Source organism: Astatotilapia calliptera, chromosome 6, assembly GCF_900246225.1.
Source record: "Astatotilapia calliptera chromosome 6, fAstCal1.2, whole genome shotgun sequence".
Taxonomy (NCBI): Eukaryota; Metazoa; Chordata; class Actinopteri; order Cichliformes; family Cichlidae; genus Astatotilapia; species Astatotilapia calliptera.
In genome coordinates this window covers 4,247,298-4,262,131 of record NC_039307.1, presented here as the reverse complement: position 1 = coordinate 4,262,131, position 14,834 = coordinate 4,247,298, and the positions used below count along the sequence as shown (strand labels likewise).

The 14,834-nt window shown below is 42.9% G+C and overlaps 1 protein-coding gene across 4 annotated transcripts in view; it reads left to right on the top strand.

The window, feature by feature from the left end:
- rptor (regulatory associated protein of MTOR, complex 1) overlaps positions 1 to 14,834 on the top strand; it is a 204,413-nt gene that overhangs the window by 175,583 nt on the left and 13,996 nt on the right. For 2 of the 4 annotated variants that reach the window (XM_026169798.1, XM_026169801.1), the window contains exons 25-31: positions 72 to 249; positions 360 to 470; positions 6,353 to 6,458; positions 10,358 to 10,472; positions 10,545 to 10,669; positions 11,582 to 11,707; positions 14,659 to 14,706. In XM_026169798.1, the coding sequence (XP_026025583.1) occupies positions 72 to 249; positions 360 to 470; positions 6,353 to 6,458; positions 10,358 to 10,472; positions 10,545 to 10,669; positions 11,582 to 11,707; positions 14,659 to 14,706 (809 nt within the window). The remainder of the gene's footprint in view (positions 1 to 71; positions 250 to 359; positions 471 to 6,352; positions 6,459 to 10,357; positions 10,473 to 10,544; positions 10,670 to 11,581; positions 11,708 to 14,658; positions 14,707 to 14,834) is intronic. The other 2 variants (XM_026169799.1, XM_026169800.1) reach the window with 2 other exon arrangements.

Below are 14,834 nucleotides of genomic sequence, written 5' to 3'. Positions count from 1 at the left end.
ATAAAAGCACGTAAAATGTGCATTCGTAAACTGACCCCTTAATCCTCTTGTCCTCTTTTCCTTTACTTCAGTGGTTCTCCACCAATGCCCAGCACCAGCAGCTCCAGTCTGACCAACGACGTTCCCAAACCCCCCACCAGGGAGCAGCCGGCCACACGACCGCCTTACACCCCAACGCTGGGAGGACAGGCGCCCCACTCACACCAGTTTACCCGCACTCGCAAAATGTTTGACAAGGGACCCGAGCAGGTAGAGAAAGATGAAACCTGCCGTGCTGCTGCTAGTCACTCTTGTCCTCTCTCGCTGTTTCGTTTAACTCTTTAAATCACAGTTTTTTTTCTTTTTGTGTTTTTCTTTAGGCAGCTGAAGACAGCGATGAACCAGGTGGTCACAGGAACTACATCAGTCCGGCCCTCCAGACAGGCTTGTGCGACTGGAGCGCCAAGTATTTTGCTCAGCCTGTCATGAAGGTCAGTGTCATCATTTGTGTTCCTCACATGTCAAACTGGTCAGCTTGCTTACTCTCCCACAAAAGGCTGGCTCATCGCACATCACTATGTCGCTGATGGTTGGTGAAGTGTGCACGGCGGGCTCTGGCCTCTAATGCATTTACCACCCTGTCATATCAATAATGGGGTGACTATCAGTGCTGTCTAATTAGTACTCACTCCAATCGCTCACCTCAATGGTGAGAGAAGTTTAACTCAGGCAGATTGCGAGCAGTTTTTTCACCCAGGAACGCCCCTTTAGAGGCGACGAGAGAGTCGGGGAAGACCTCAGCCCCTTTCAGACACTGACAATAAAAAATGGTTTTAATACAGAGAAAGTGCTGCTTAGTGCACCTTTAAAAGGAGAAAGGACATCGCCATTTTCAAATCAAGAACTTAGAAATGTTTTCTTGTCTTCCTCCGTATTCCACTGCTAAGCCATCTACCACTTTAAAATCAGCTTAAGTCAGTTGCTAAGCAACAAAGCAGCACAATATGGCAGATAATTTTCTGTTTACACACATTTATGTGAATTTGTGTCACTGGTGTGTGTTTATCGTGCTTTTTTGCAACAGTTTGAGGACAGATTGAGCTGTCTGAGGACATAAACTCTGTGTTATAGGATTTATTTTAAAAAGTAATGAAGTCCTATGGAAAACAGCAGGGTGGGGACCGATCACAGTGAGAGAGAAAGTACCTGCTGTTTGTACGAGATGGCTTTGCTGAATAATGAGCTCCATAATGTAACATCCTCCTGAGTGAAACTTAAGATTAAGACAAGTGCTTTCACCCGGCACAGTAGTAACACCGAAATGCTTTAATATTAAATCAAACTAACGCGTGTTTAAACGGCCTGAACGTGTCGTCTTTTCCAGGAAAAAAGGCAAACAGTGTCAGCACATTTTTGTAGGTTAAACAGGAAGAAAAGCGATATAAAAAGAGCCAGGGTCAAACAGAGGAGAAAATGGAAACTTTGCAAAGTGCGTGAAAAATAATAGGGGGTCGTTTTTGCTCATGGCTGATATAGAAAGAAGATATTAGTAAAATAAAAATATTTACAAAACATGTAAGATGTTGTAGGGGGAAAGTGGTGGACAGGAGAAAGAGAACACAGGAAGAAAAAAATAAAAGATGATGAAAGTAAAATATTTGAAAAGGAAAGCAGACACTGAGGGGCAAATAGAGGTGGGCGAGGAGGAAAACAGAGATGCTAAAAGTGAAAGAAAACTCAATATGAAGAGCATGGTGGTGGGATGAATAGGATGAAAGAAATACGGGGCCAGGAGTGGCAACAAAGGCTGATAAAAAGCAGAGAGATGACTGGATGTGAAGGCGAGTGAACGAGCTCAGAGTAGATGGAGGAGGAGGAGTAAAGGGGAGTTTTGCCGCAAATCATAACGCTGTGTTGGCAAAATTTTGAGTGCTGTCATCAAACTTAACTCCATTACAAAGCCATGTGTGTGTGTCTCAAAGTCTGCACACAGGTTATCATATCACTGTGTCAGCAGCACACTAGAAGAATGTGTATATTTGTGTTATTGTCTCCACACATCTCACATGAGAGACAGAAGACACGTCCTCTGCTTCAGGTTCATATTTGTTTGAGAAGCAAAGAGCCGTGGTTACATGCACAGCTTCGTGTGGACTTATTATACTCATATTTTTATTCTCGGACTCTAACTTTGTCTCAAATCCAGCTTTATTCTGATGCTTGTCCAGTTCAGGGTCTGACATTATTTTTTGTCTTGAAGTGTTTTACTCCTATTTTATTAGTCATCACTTTTAATGTCCGTGTTATTTTTCCTAATTATATTAATTTTTTTTTTTCCCAGGGGCATATTTTTCAGAGATCATGGATGATTGTAAAACACAAATACAGAACTTTTTGAGAGCTTACAGTCATAAGACAGCATTAATAACTGTAGGTCAGGTTGTGATGAAATCAGCAGTGACTGAAACCTAAAAACATTTCCAGCTCATTTTAATTTTATTTAAGTCATTTTGTGATCACGAGTTTCAGCTAGGCCTCAGTCGTGTAGTCCTAGAGCAGCTAACTTGTTAGCAAACACCAACAACGTTTCACTGAGCAGTTATGAAACTTTAAAAAGTGCAACGAAAGGGGAAAGGGGGGGTTTTAATGTGTTATTTTTTCCAGCATTTTTGAGCCTCCCAGACTTCTGCAGTTCAGGACATGGCAACATGAAAATGTCAGGACTGAACACCATATTTATACCAAGTGTTGCCTTCTATCTGTAACCAGCTTTGAGCCTCAGTAGCAAAATTTGTAAAGGCAAAAGTGCCCCACTTTAATCTCTGCCATAGAGAAACTGCAGCATTGGTAACGTGGCTGCTTCATTTGTTTTATGATCATTTGCTGAATTTTGAGAAATCTTTCAAGGGCCATGTCACCACGTGCTCCAGGCGGTCAAAACTAGCTGCACCATATGAAAGTTTGCCTGATTAGTAGACATTAGGACAGCGTTCCTGAAATATGTCTGTCCATCTTGGATTGAAAGATTTTCATACCATCCAGCTTTGAACCGCTGAGAGAAATAGGACCATCATTTTGCAGACACAGCCAACAATGTCACCACAATTTGTTCACGCTGGTCATCTTTCATCTGGCATAGCCCAAAACATTTCAGATGTACAGATTTGAAGTTTAGAAAGTAGTGTTCATCGCATCCCACAGCTCAACACTCCCAAGATGCAATGCTAAATGTCAATGAGAAGTAAATGTGTGAAACCTCAAGGGCTGAAAAAAGAGGCTAAGGTGATAGTGCCGAAAACTACAGTACCTGTAATTGTCCTCTGAAGCTGGCTCCAAAAGTGAGCCAGTCACCATAAAACTTAAACCGTTAAAATGTCCACCGTTTGTAGCCAAAAGCAAAGTTTGGGTTTTTAATTGAGAGGGGCTGTTTCTGCCAGGCTTCAGCTCTACAGGCCTCCTCTGCCATGTTTGTGCTGTTGGTGCCCTTTGGAGCAGTTTAATGGAAACCTCTGACAAATAATCTGGTTTACTGTTTGGACCATCTGAGAGGTTTGTGATTTAATTTTGGTTGAGGTCAATTCTAGTAATTTGTTACCTGCAAAGTAATGGATGCAGTTTGGTAACCAAGCGCCATCCTTTCATCTCAATATGGTCACTATTAGACCAAAACACTAACGTGGACGTGGCCAAAATGCAGATGACCTCACAGCGGTTGCATCCATCTTTTTTGTACAGTTTACGGGTCTGAAATCACAGGTTAGCTGCTGACTGTTGACAGCCTGTTTGGCTGTCCACATACTTTGGCCTTACTCTACACTACACACTATTGATTTTACTGTATATGCACAGCGTGCAGAGCTGTGTGGAGATTGTGTGAGAGACTCTCACACACATTTTTACTCCTCAGGGTCTCATTATAGGTTACATTAGCAGCTGACACGTTGCAGCATACCAACCCTTGCAACGACAGCATCAGCCAGCGATTTCCACACAGGTCGACATCAGACTTCTAAATCTGCCTCCTCTGAGAAACCATAAAACCCCAGAGACCCTGTATATGAATGATTTGACTGAACACACGCTACATACATCTTTCTCACAGACACAAATCTGTTTATTCGCTGTGAGGTGTTACAGTATGTGTGTTTTATTTCTCCAAAAGCCAACACACGCCAGGCGAGGACATTGCAGGAACAGTGGCAACATGGTACTATAACTTTGTGGGTGGGTGGGGTAGGGACTGTTTAGCATTCATGTGGCGTGGGAGGCCTTGCTGTAGAAATGTGCTTCATAAGCACACGCTGGCACCCGACATTTAAAACCACACACATACATTTACAGTTTTCCTCTGTTGTTTATTCACAGCCGCGCAGTTAACGTTTAATTTATGACTTTAATTCATGGCGCTGAAGAATGACACAGACTTGCTTTATATTAAACTCTGCATATTTAATGTCCTGTTTAAAAAAAAAAAAAAAAAAATTGATTCTGTTCCCTTAAAATAAAGTGGGCGCAAAGTCTGTGGGGCCCATTTTGTTACGTAAGACTTAATAAAGTTAATACTTTTAATATTGTCCCACTGCTCAATAGATGTGATGAGATGTGATTACATAAAGTGAACTTGATACCTGGACTCATTATCTTGGTAATCGCATGAGCGTCCCTTAACATTGCACCGAGGCGATTCAGGCTTTCCTGTGAAGTTGAAAAACTTTATGGGAATGAGCACAGATTCTGAAAGGAAAGTCTTAACATTTAAGAAACTACGAATCAATCAAAAGGTTTATAATAATCTTGTCCATGTTTTAGTGGCCTCACTGGAACATGTGTATCTCTAAAGCTCGCTATACTGACAGGGCACTGAGTCCTGCCAGCACAAGGAGGAAATACATACTGTGTAAATAAATGATGGATGGGGGTAGCCACTGTGACATAACCTACTGGTTTCTGCAGCGTGCTGAAACCAGTAGGTTATGTACGTCTTTTATCCTGTCTTCGTTCTCTCACCCCAACCGGTCGCAGCAGATGGCCCCGCCCCTCCCTGAGCCTGGTTCTGCTGGAGGTTTCTTCCTGTTAAAATTGAGTTTTTCCTTCCCACTGTCACCAAAGTGCTTGCTCATAGGGGTCATATGATTGTTGGGTTTTTCTCTGTATGTATTATTATAGGGTCTATTGTTGTGATTTGACGCTGTACAAATAAAACTGTATTGAACTGAACCGTCAATATTAGCATGTTTTTAATAGTCTGCAGAGACCATATTTGAACGAGAGGTTGAGTGCTAAACTAGCAGCTAATGCAAACTTAGTTAGCAAGCTACTGCATCCATGTATTAAATGATTTCATCTCAGAAACAAATCTGAGAAGTAGTAACCATAAGGGTAACATAAACATTTACAATGTGTGTCACTTTATTAGGTACACAGCAAGCTATTTACCTCCTACTTTTTATTGACACCAACAACCAGCCACAGGACAAATCCACCAGTATCAACAATCCAACTGCAATTTCTCCATGAGCTGCAAATTCTAGTTAAGATTAAATTTATTACTATAAGATTATCTTTATAAGAGCATAGACATGAGGACTAAATCATCTTTGGATACACTAAAATGTAGTATTTTGACCCTTGGCTAAATAGCTGTGCTAATATTAGATTTTTATTAGATAATTTGGCTGCTAAAATAATTAACTTTGTGAACTCCTGTGGCTTTTTGTGTGTCTCAGGTAACTACAGAAGCTTGCTGACATAGAGATAGCACCAGCATTGAGCTACATTAATCATCTGGCACACAGAAACCTAAAATGTTGAGCCTTTGCTAACTACAGAAGCTGTTAAGAGAACAAATCTAACTGAAAACAGGGTTGATATTAATATTTCAAGTGACGATATTGCTTCTGCAAACTCTATCTTGTAATTTTCATTAATTCGACTTGAGGGAAGTAAAAACGTCAGGTGTGGAAAATATACAAAATTGTTCTTTTTCTTTAAATTTTACTCAGAATAGAAACTAGAAGGTTTTTTTCCTTTCATTGATAGTAACCATTATCCAGAGAAGAGTCCAGGCTGTATCAGCGAAGGAGGGATTATAATGGTTTCATCTGTTATTTGGTGCAGTGGTCTCTGAATGTGGGGGAGAGCACAACAGGATTTAATTAAGTTTTCAACTTTGAAATTTTAAATGTACACTCAGCAAAAGTGTCAATGTTCAAGGCTCAATAAAAATGGATTTATTGCGGCAGTAATTCGATATTGTCCCTCTGAATTTTTTATTCGTTTGTTTGCTTATCGTTGTAGAAATGTCCCAGATGGGGAGAGCAGTTGTAAATCTCTTTTTCTCTCTCTTTGTCTTTTCTTTCATGCAATCTCGCAGATCCCCGAGGAGCACGACCTGGAGAGTCAGGTGAGGTTGGAGCGTCAGTGGAGGTTTCTGAGAAATGCTCGCGTAAGAAGGCAGAGTCGAAGCATCATACAAAGAGGTCAGTAATGCGCACAAAAGACCTTCTTCTTCTTCTAACTTGTTCTAAACACATTTATATTTCACGTCGCTGCCTGGAAGAAAGAATCGTCTTAATGTCCTGAGGAGGATTTTCATAGGGGAGATGTTCAAATGAAATGAACAGATATTACTGGAAATTAAATTAATTATTAAAATCTCTTCCCTGGTTTTCATCCTATTCAGTATTGCATTAAATGATTCCTCTTTTGAAAGGTAGAGTGACTTTGGTTAGGGAGCATACGACATACACAAGCTCTGCGGTCACTTCACTCGAGCACTTAGCTTCTAACAGAGCCATGTGTAATTGAATGTTTACGGAGCCTTAATGAGAGCAGGATCTGGGTGAAATCCAGACTGTCCAGACAGAGCCTCCAACGGCACTTTTCCTTGTCGGCTGCTCTTTGTTTCATCCGTTTCTCTGCCAGGAGGTGATTATTATTCTGCCATTCTCACCAGATTCATGTTTTGTGTTTTTCACACACATTACTGATTGTTGGGAAGCTTGATTTTTAACGGTATTGTAATGAGAGGACTTCACAAATTATGTAGGGATGGGCTCAGGTGCATATGATGAAAGAGCAGAGGAGAGAAAAGTGACTGCACCTTGACTGAGTAAATCATCAGTCAGAAGGTTGGCCTGTGCTCAAGTATATCCTGCTTTATCATCTGTTTCACCGTAAATAGGGTCAGAATTTGCTAAAATCAACTAGCAGCCGAGGTCGTAATCTCACAAAGGAACACGGCTTCGTTTTCACCTCCTCCTTGCTTGTAGAAACACTGCAGACGTTTAAAAAAAAAAAAAAAAAAAAGGTGTTTCACTTCTTCATTTAGTGAAGGATTACTTGATACTTTCTTAACTTGGCACCAACTTCTTTTATCTGCTGTGTTTTAGCATCAGGTCATTGCTGCACAGCTGTTTGATGCAGTTTCTTTCACTTTCTATCACATCTGCATAAAGCGGCTGTTTATGGAAGTTATTTTTGTTTGTTTGTTTTTCTAACAAAGGTTCATTGGTAATATAATACCCAAGCACAAAATAGTCCCTATGTTAGTTGATTAAACTGTTACAAGTGACTGACAGTCGTGTCTAATTGACTATTTCCGGAGCCCTAATGAGGCTAACTTGGGTGAAAACCAGACTGTCCCCGAAAAACATCAAGATGCATCAAAAATTTTAGGTGAGCAAGTTTGCAAATGATTCGCAGGGATGGAAGGATTGATTGAAATCAGTTCAGAGCAGGAGACGTCCTCTTTGTGAGTCACAGGTCTCCCCTCACATGCACTCGCACATTAAAGAGGCTCCAGTGCCAGCATACACACACACTCCCCGGGTGAAGTTTGAGCAGCTCTCAAACAGAATAACTAACACCCCCGACGTCACCGGCAGCCCCCTCCACACATGCACACACAAACACACACACACAGTCACGAGGCGATTGGCGTCAGAGCTGAGGCTTGCTCACGCACACGTCTATCCCGCTCTCGTTAAATCATTGAATTCCCCTCGCAGTTTTCTGAAAGAGAGAAGTAGTAGGGTTGCCCTCATTCAGTCGAATCCCTCCAGAGAGAGAACCAAGGCGAGAGGAAGGAGGGAGGAGGAGGAGGGGGGAGGGTACGATGGAGGAAGATGGAGGAGTTGAGAACGAGGCAGCAAAGCTAGCAAAGAGAGAAGAGAACAAACGATGTTCTGTAGCCTGTGAACCTGATCTGACTTGTACTGTTGTTTTTGTTGGCGGTGCAAAGTCTGCCCACTTCACTGTGCACTTCTGAGGTGTACTCTGTTTTTACAGTCGCTCTGTATCTACTGTGATGTCACACTTCGTGCACATAAAGCGAGTCGTGATGATGATCTCGGCCGGCTTTTAACCGCAGGCCTCCGCAGCTTCTCCCTCCAACTGCATTTTCCTCCGTCACAGCTGCATCCATCCCCCTTCATTGTTCTTCATCTCGTTACGGCGGTCTCGGGAGTGAGTTCGTGTAGCCAAGGACGGGGTCGGCAGCCGGCATGTGTTGTTGCCATGACAACATATAGTGAGGCAGTCAAGTCATCAGATTTATCAACGTGTTTTTACTCGCAGCGAAACCTGCCAGTGGGGTACACAACTCCACTGTTTTCTTTGCCTCGGCTCTTCCACCGCAGACCGTTCCATGTTTTGCTCTGTTCTCCTTCTTTGCCTCAAGTCTTCCTGTCGATGGCCAGGCTGTGCTTTGTCCTTTTTTTCCTTTATTCCACGTTCTACTTCTGAAAATGTCTTCCAGGAAACTTTATTTGCTTTTTGTTTTAACTTATACAAATACTTTAAAAACCAAATACTTGTCTTTAATTTTTTTTTCTCAGTACTACTGTTAAAAGTATAAAGTTCAGATCATACTTGACCTTTGTGTTGTGTTGGGAATCTCGGCCCCGATTCCGTATTTAATTTATGTTCACCAAGCAATACTACAGCCCAGTATTTAATGTGTGCACCCAAAGCATAGATGTATGTTTTTAAAATAAATAAAGTCAAATAAATAGAGTTAAGTGCATAAAACATGCAGTCTTTCCAGTGGCCAGCAGCTGGCGACTCGTCTGGTTGCTAAAAGAAGTCTGATTGTATAAAAGTCTGTGAGAAAATGGCCCTACTTCTCACTTGAGTTGATTTTATGATCTGTGCCTTTATTTTCATGTCACATACAGTATCATGGTGATTTGGTAAATGACGGAGCCATTCAGGGTAAAAAAGGTGATAAAGCAGGGTGTGCTGCCAGACTAACCTCTCACTTGTTGTTCACACTTTCAAAACTCAACTTGTACAAAGTGCTTTGGGTACTCAGGTAGAGTCTATGAGAGCCAGGCCATTTATACAGCCTATGATGCAAAACCTCATGAAGAATAAATTTCTCTTTTTCCAAAAGCTATTAGAAATGTGTCAGTGAGCCACATTATTGCGCTGAGTGTACCTTTTATTATCCTTTATTATCCTATACAATTAAAAACTAGTAATTAAACTGTATTCTTTGAACATTTCTTTTTAATCTGCTGACAGAGCATGGAAATATGAACTGCATTAGTGTGTTTAAGAAACTTAGAGGACAAAAGAATAATTTTCACGAACACAAAACTCAATAATGTACCACTGAGAGAGTCCTGAGGCCCTCAGCTGGTGTCTTTGGTATTCTTGGACATGACAAAACCTGTCAGTCAGTTTAAGAAAGTGTGCACTGCTAATGGACTTTTAAATAAACCTTTTTGTTGTAGCTCTTATGTTATTTTGTTCCTCTGTTTTGTACTAAAATGCTTTTGATTTTGATCAGAGGCAGAATTTGAAAAATCTGCAAGAGAAATCTTTTAAGTTTATTTGTTAAAAACCACACGCTGATCTCTGGGATACAAAAACTGGAAAAAAGATGGAAGGAATCGAGCTGTTAACAGTTTTGCCATTTTAAAAGTTTAAAAGAAAGCTTCATGGAGAGCCAAGGCCAAAAAAGATGAGTCGCTACGTAGAAGTAAAAGCACTGTGAAAATTTAACACCTCAATAGGTACAAAAATTACTACCTAAAGCCCAACTCATAAACTCTCCTAAATGCTTCTCGGGTGGCAGGAAAGTTACCTGAGTATCGAGCAGTAGTAGGTACTGACCCCAGACCAACAGTGAACAGCTGTAGGCTCCCTGATTCAGCCAAAAGCAAGAGGAAGGCGGGACAGACTACATTTTATTTGTTCATTAAGTTACTCCCTGTAAGGTTGCAGCTGCAGGCGTGGGTTAGGTGTGCCAGCAGACAGGTTGTTCCCCCATTTGCGTGCCACTTACTTTAACCTGCATCGGGAAACAAACCTCCGGTTTGGATGAATCCATCATCCTTTCATACCAACTTTTGGATTTTCTCCTCTGTTTCAGGTATTTCTCGCTTGGATGATCAAATATTCATCAACCGCAACCCCGGAGTGCCATCAGTGGTCAAGTTCCACCCCTTCAACACCTGCATCGCTGTGGCTGACAAGGACAGCATCTGGTCAGAGACTACCACATTCAGTTAAAATGTTAAACAGATCATATTGTCGTCTAATGAGTGTGTTTGTTTTAGCTTTTGGGACTGGGAGAAGGGCGAGAGACTGGACTACTTCTACAACGGAAACCCTCGTTATACTCGCATCACATCCATGGAGTACCTGAACGGACACGACTGCTCACTGCTGCTCACCGCAACAGGTTTCTAACACACACACACGCACAAAAGTGTGAGTTCAGATGCACAAGTGCATCCAAGTTATCAGCGCAAATGTCCACGCCCACTGGCAACAGCAGAAATCGCAGAGAGGCTCATTTGTAGCAGCAACAAGCCTTAAACACTTGGCTGTTACACACAGAGCACTCATGTGTAGTCATCATCATTCATCAAAAGAAGAAAGCAATTACCCTCCATGGCTTTATCTTCATCACCCACAGGAACCGGAGAAAACAACTCGACATTAAAATACAAACACATTTATTTTGTTTGGTCTTCCTTCTGTTAAATTAAGCTAAGAAGCTTTGATAAAAGGCTTCAGTATTGATAAATCTAAATTCCATCTCATCAAAAAGTAATGTTCACTTATTCAGCTTTTCCCCATCGCTCATGCTCTGAAGGATAGCAGGGCAGGACATTAGTTATAAAAAAGAATCAGCATTAAAAGAAGTAAAACGCAGGCTGTAAATCAAGTGGAGACTTTTATGGCCTGTAATAGCTTCCTCATAAGAGTGCACGGACGTGTTTTATCTTGGTGTCTTTGCCGTGTTTCAGCCGCAGAGGTTTTGGAGGTTAGATTCCTGCCTCGTTGTTTCTTTCTGGCGAGATGCTCACAGGCACAGAGCCTTTTAAGATGCCGCTCGGCGTTACACACTCTCCGTCTTCTTTTGAGGAGTGTGTGTTGACAGTCAAGACACAGTGTGTGTGTGTGAAAGAGTCTTGGTTCAGGGTTTTCATCAACGCAGTTCAACACTTTAAAGTGCATAAAGATTACAAACAGGATGCTGGTGTCTGTGCAGCTGCGTCCAGCCTCAGCGTTTACACCACGCTGCATTTTTTTTCCTGCCTCTCTCTCTCTTACTCTGTATCTTTCCCTCTCTCTCTCGTCTCTCCAGATGATGGAGCGCTACGGATCTGGAAGAACTTTGCTGACCAGAAGAATCCGGAGATGGTGACGGCGTGGCAGGGTCTCTCCGATATGCTGCCCACTACCCGAGGTCAGCCCTCCATCAGCACGCACAGTAAAGACCAACGCTCTTTATTACTGTGTCACCAACCCATCCGCAGTCCCACCCATACCCCAAAACCACAAACTGTCCCAAAGCATCCCAGTCATACGTCCTCATTGCTCCGCCTACAGAGAAGGTCTGAGAGGAGGGTTTTTTTCTCCTTAAACTAAGTAATGAAAAAAACTAAAAGAAAAAATTCAATTTTGCTGAAACGATACAGCCACAGCTGACAATTACAGTAAAGTACATCTAATAAAGTAGGTTAAGGTTACGTTCAAACTTATATCTTTTTAAATTAAACACAGCTCAGGTTTTAGATGAATAAAAGAAAAAGTCCAACACATAACTGGACTAAAATCACACAGCACTGAAGCCTGAAGGTAGTTTTTCTTGTTTTTTTTACAGTGTGTTTGGTGTTTTAAACCTCAGAAATTCATCTCTGAATAAAAGCATTTCAGTCGCACAGTGACCCAGACCCCATCAAACCCAGCAGCAAACACTCACTCGCACAGCTTCGGTTTTAATTACCGCACGTGTGCTCATCCCACAGAGCTGTTCAAATCACTAAAAATGTCAGATTTGAGGGGCAGCAGCCAGGGCAGACCACTTCACCGTCACTGGAAGTCCGGGAGAGTTTGTCACAAGCTGCTTTAAAAATAACCAATTTCACACAAATGAAAAATGACACAGCCGAAACTTTATTTCCATACTTTTGCATTCGGGTTGTTTCTGCTGCCGGTGGCGGCCGGTTTAAGTCCACGAATGTAGGTCTAATTTAAAATCCGCTGTCAGCTTCACCTCCCTCACCTTCTCACACGTTCAACATCTGTCATATATACCTGTCACACCTGAAACAGCGGGGGCTGTTTAACCTACTGCGGGCCCTACATTCCAAGTCTGCACGTAATCAATCACGAAATGCAGAAGGTAGGTATTTCTCATTCTTCCCCTGTGAGACTGTTCACATTGCTTTAGTGATCGTTATAAAACTGGGACTGTGGACGTTGGTGGATCCGCTGCCATGTTTACCTTCGTGTTGACACACTTACACACAACTCCCGAGGCGGAGATATTCACAAATGCGATGCAGGCACCCACTGTACACACCTGTCAGACACTTCCACCCACCGGTGTGTTGTGTCAGGTTGCGCACGCTCTCCTTAACTCTCTCCCCTGCTTTAAATTTCTGCCTCGAGCGTTTCTCAGCCGATACTACTGGGATGTTTTTGGGAGCAACTGTGACAGCTGTAAGAATGACTGTTTCTGAGCATAACCTGTGTGATAAACGCAGCGATTACCTATGTAGCGCTCATCCATCCGTATGAAAATGGTGCACTTTAGCACGAGCGCAGAAGTTTTTTTTTGTTTTTTTTAATAACTGCGTGTCCCATACGAGATGCGGCACCGTGTTTGGCTAATTGGCAGCAGCCAGAGCAGAGCTGTCAGATTGAGTGACTGGCTGATTCAGTGCCTGACTGCATATCTGTGCAGAGGTGTGGACCTCATGCCGTGTGCACATACGTGTTTCCGTCATTACCGAGTCACCAGATCTCTGCGGGCCCCTGCAGGGAGGAGAACACACTTAACTAACAGCGGTCTCTGCCTGACTCTCACGACACAAACCGCCCTGAGAAGCTCTCCCTCCGCGGAGGACTGTCCGACAGCGAGCCACAGCCATGTTTTCTCTGAAACTTTAACATTTAATGGTGTGCTTGTTATCCTGGATGTGTCGTCGGTGACAGTCCACTGTTTTGCAGTCTGTATGCAGAACCTAGTGAAGGCATCAGTTTTAATATAAGCAGCCACTCAGATGAGACCTCGCTTGAAAAAGTTTTACTGAAGAATCCAGCTTTGGCTTGTTGTGCTCCAAAATGTAAAAAAATAAAAATGAACTTGGCAGTAGATCTCAGAAACCTCGGCAATCTCACGCAGACTCTGCTTTCCCTGGTGCATTCACACCCACCACCTCCTGGCCCAGTATTCAGTTCTGAGTTATTACCATTGCTTGGAACGTCTTTCAGATTGAGTACAATAACGCTGTGTTTAGAATTTTTAAGATTTTTAGCGTTGCCTCAGCTGCATTAATAATGTAAAACCCAATGAAATATTACACAAGTCTGTCTTCTCGCTGCCAAAATCCTGCTCTACCTCTGTAGGCAGTTGCAACAAGACTGAGCATTTCTCAAGGAGATGCTGCCAGACAAACACACTCACACAAGAGTACCAGCAGGACCTGTCCTCACTCAACCCGCCCCCCCTCCCATCGTCCAATAACACGCTCCTGTGCTGTTTTTCATCAATGATCCATCTCTGTGGACTGTCTGGCTTTTTGTTATTTTGCTGGGTCTTTGATATTGTTTTGTGGTCCCCCCCCCCCCCCCCCCCCCCCGAGAGAGAGAGGCTGAACAAGGCAGCAAGACCGAAGCAACAAGTCTCCATAAGAATCCATACATATTTGTGCACCTTGATTATTTCCAGGTGTTGTTTTTGTTATTGACCAGCCACAAACTGATGCACACTCAGCTCCACCCTGCCTGCTTTTTAACGCTGTGGGTGAAGGGATCTTAGATTCTGCGTCCTGCAGGTTCGGATGCTGGGGACGCAGTTTGTAATGCAGAGGTGGCAGCTCGGCTCAAATCTCCTTCCGCTCTTTGGTGTTGACGTGCCGCTGTTTGTCATTTGGGAGTTACCACGCTGGGAAGCAGCAGCCTTGTTCATCCCTCTGCTCTTCAAGTGCATGTAGAGTAATACCCATGAAGTGGCGAGGAGTACCCACCGTCACTTCATGGGTATTACAGCTCTGTTAGGTGTGTGTGGATGTTTGGGTTAGCATGCACAGGGGTTCTTGCTAATTTGTCGCTTGCTTTGTTACGTTCCTGCTCTCCTCCCCCCCCCCCCCCCCCCCCCCCCCTTCTCCATCTTCCCTTCCTTCCTCCATACGCTCCTCTTCCCCCTGCTCGCAGGTCTGGCCAGAAGGGTCTCCATCTATCTTGACAGGAGTAAGCAAGGAGGTGAGTGTTGCATTTCCCTTCTATTCTCCCTCACTACTAAAGCACGTGCTGCACTAAACAGCCAAGGGTGTGTCTTTCATTTAGAAATTTCCTTTATTCCCTTGACCACTACCAGCACGCTTCATTCA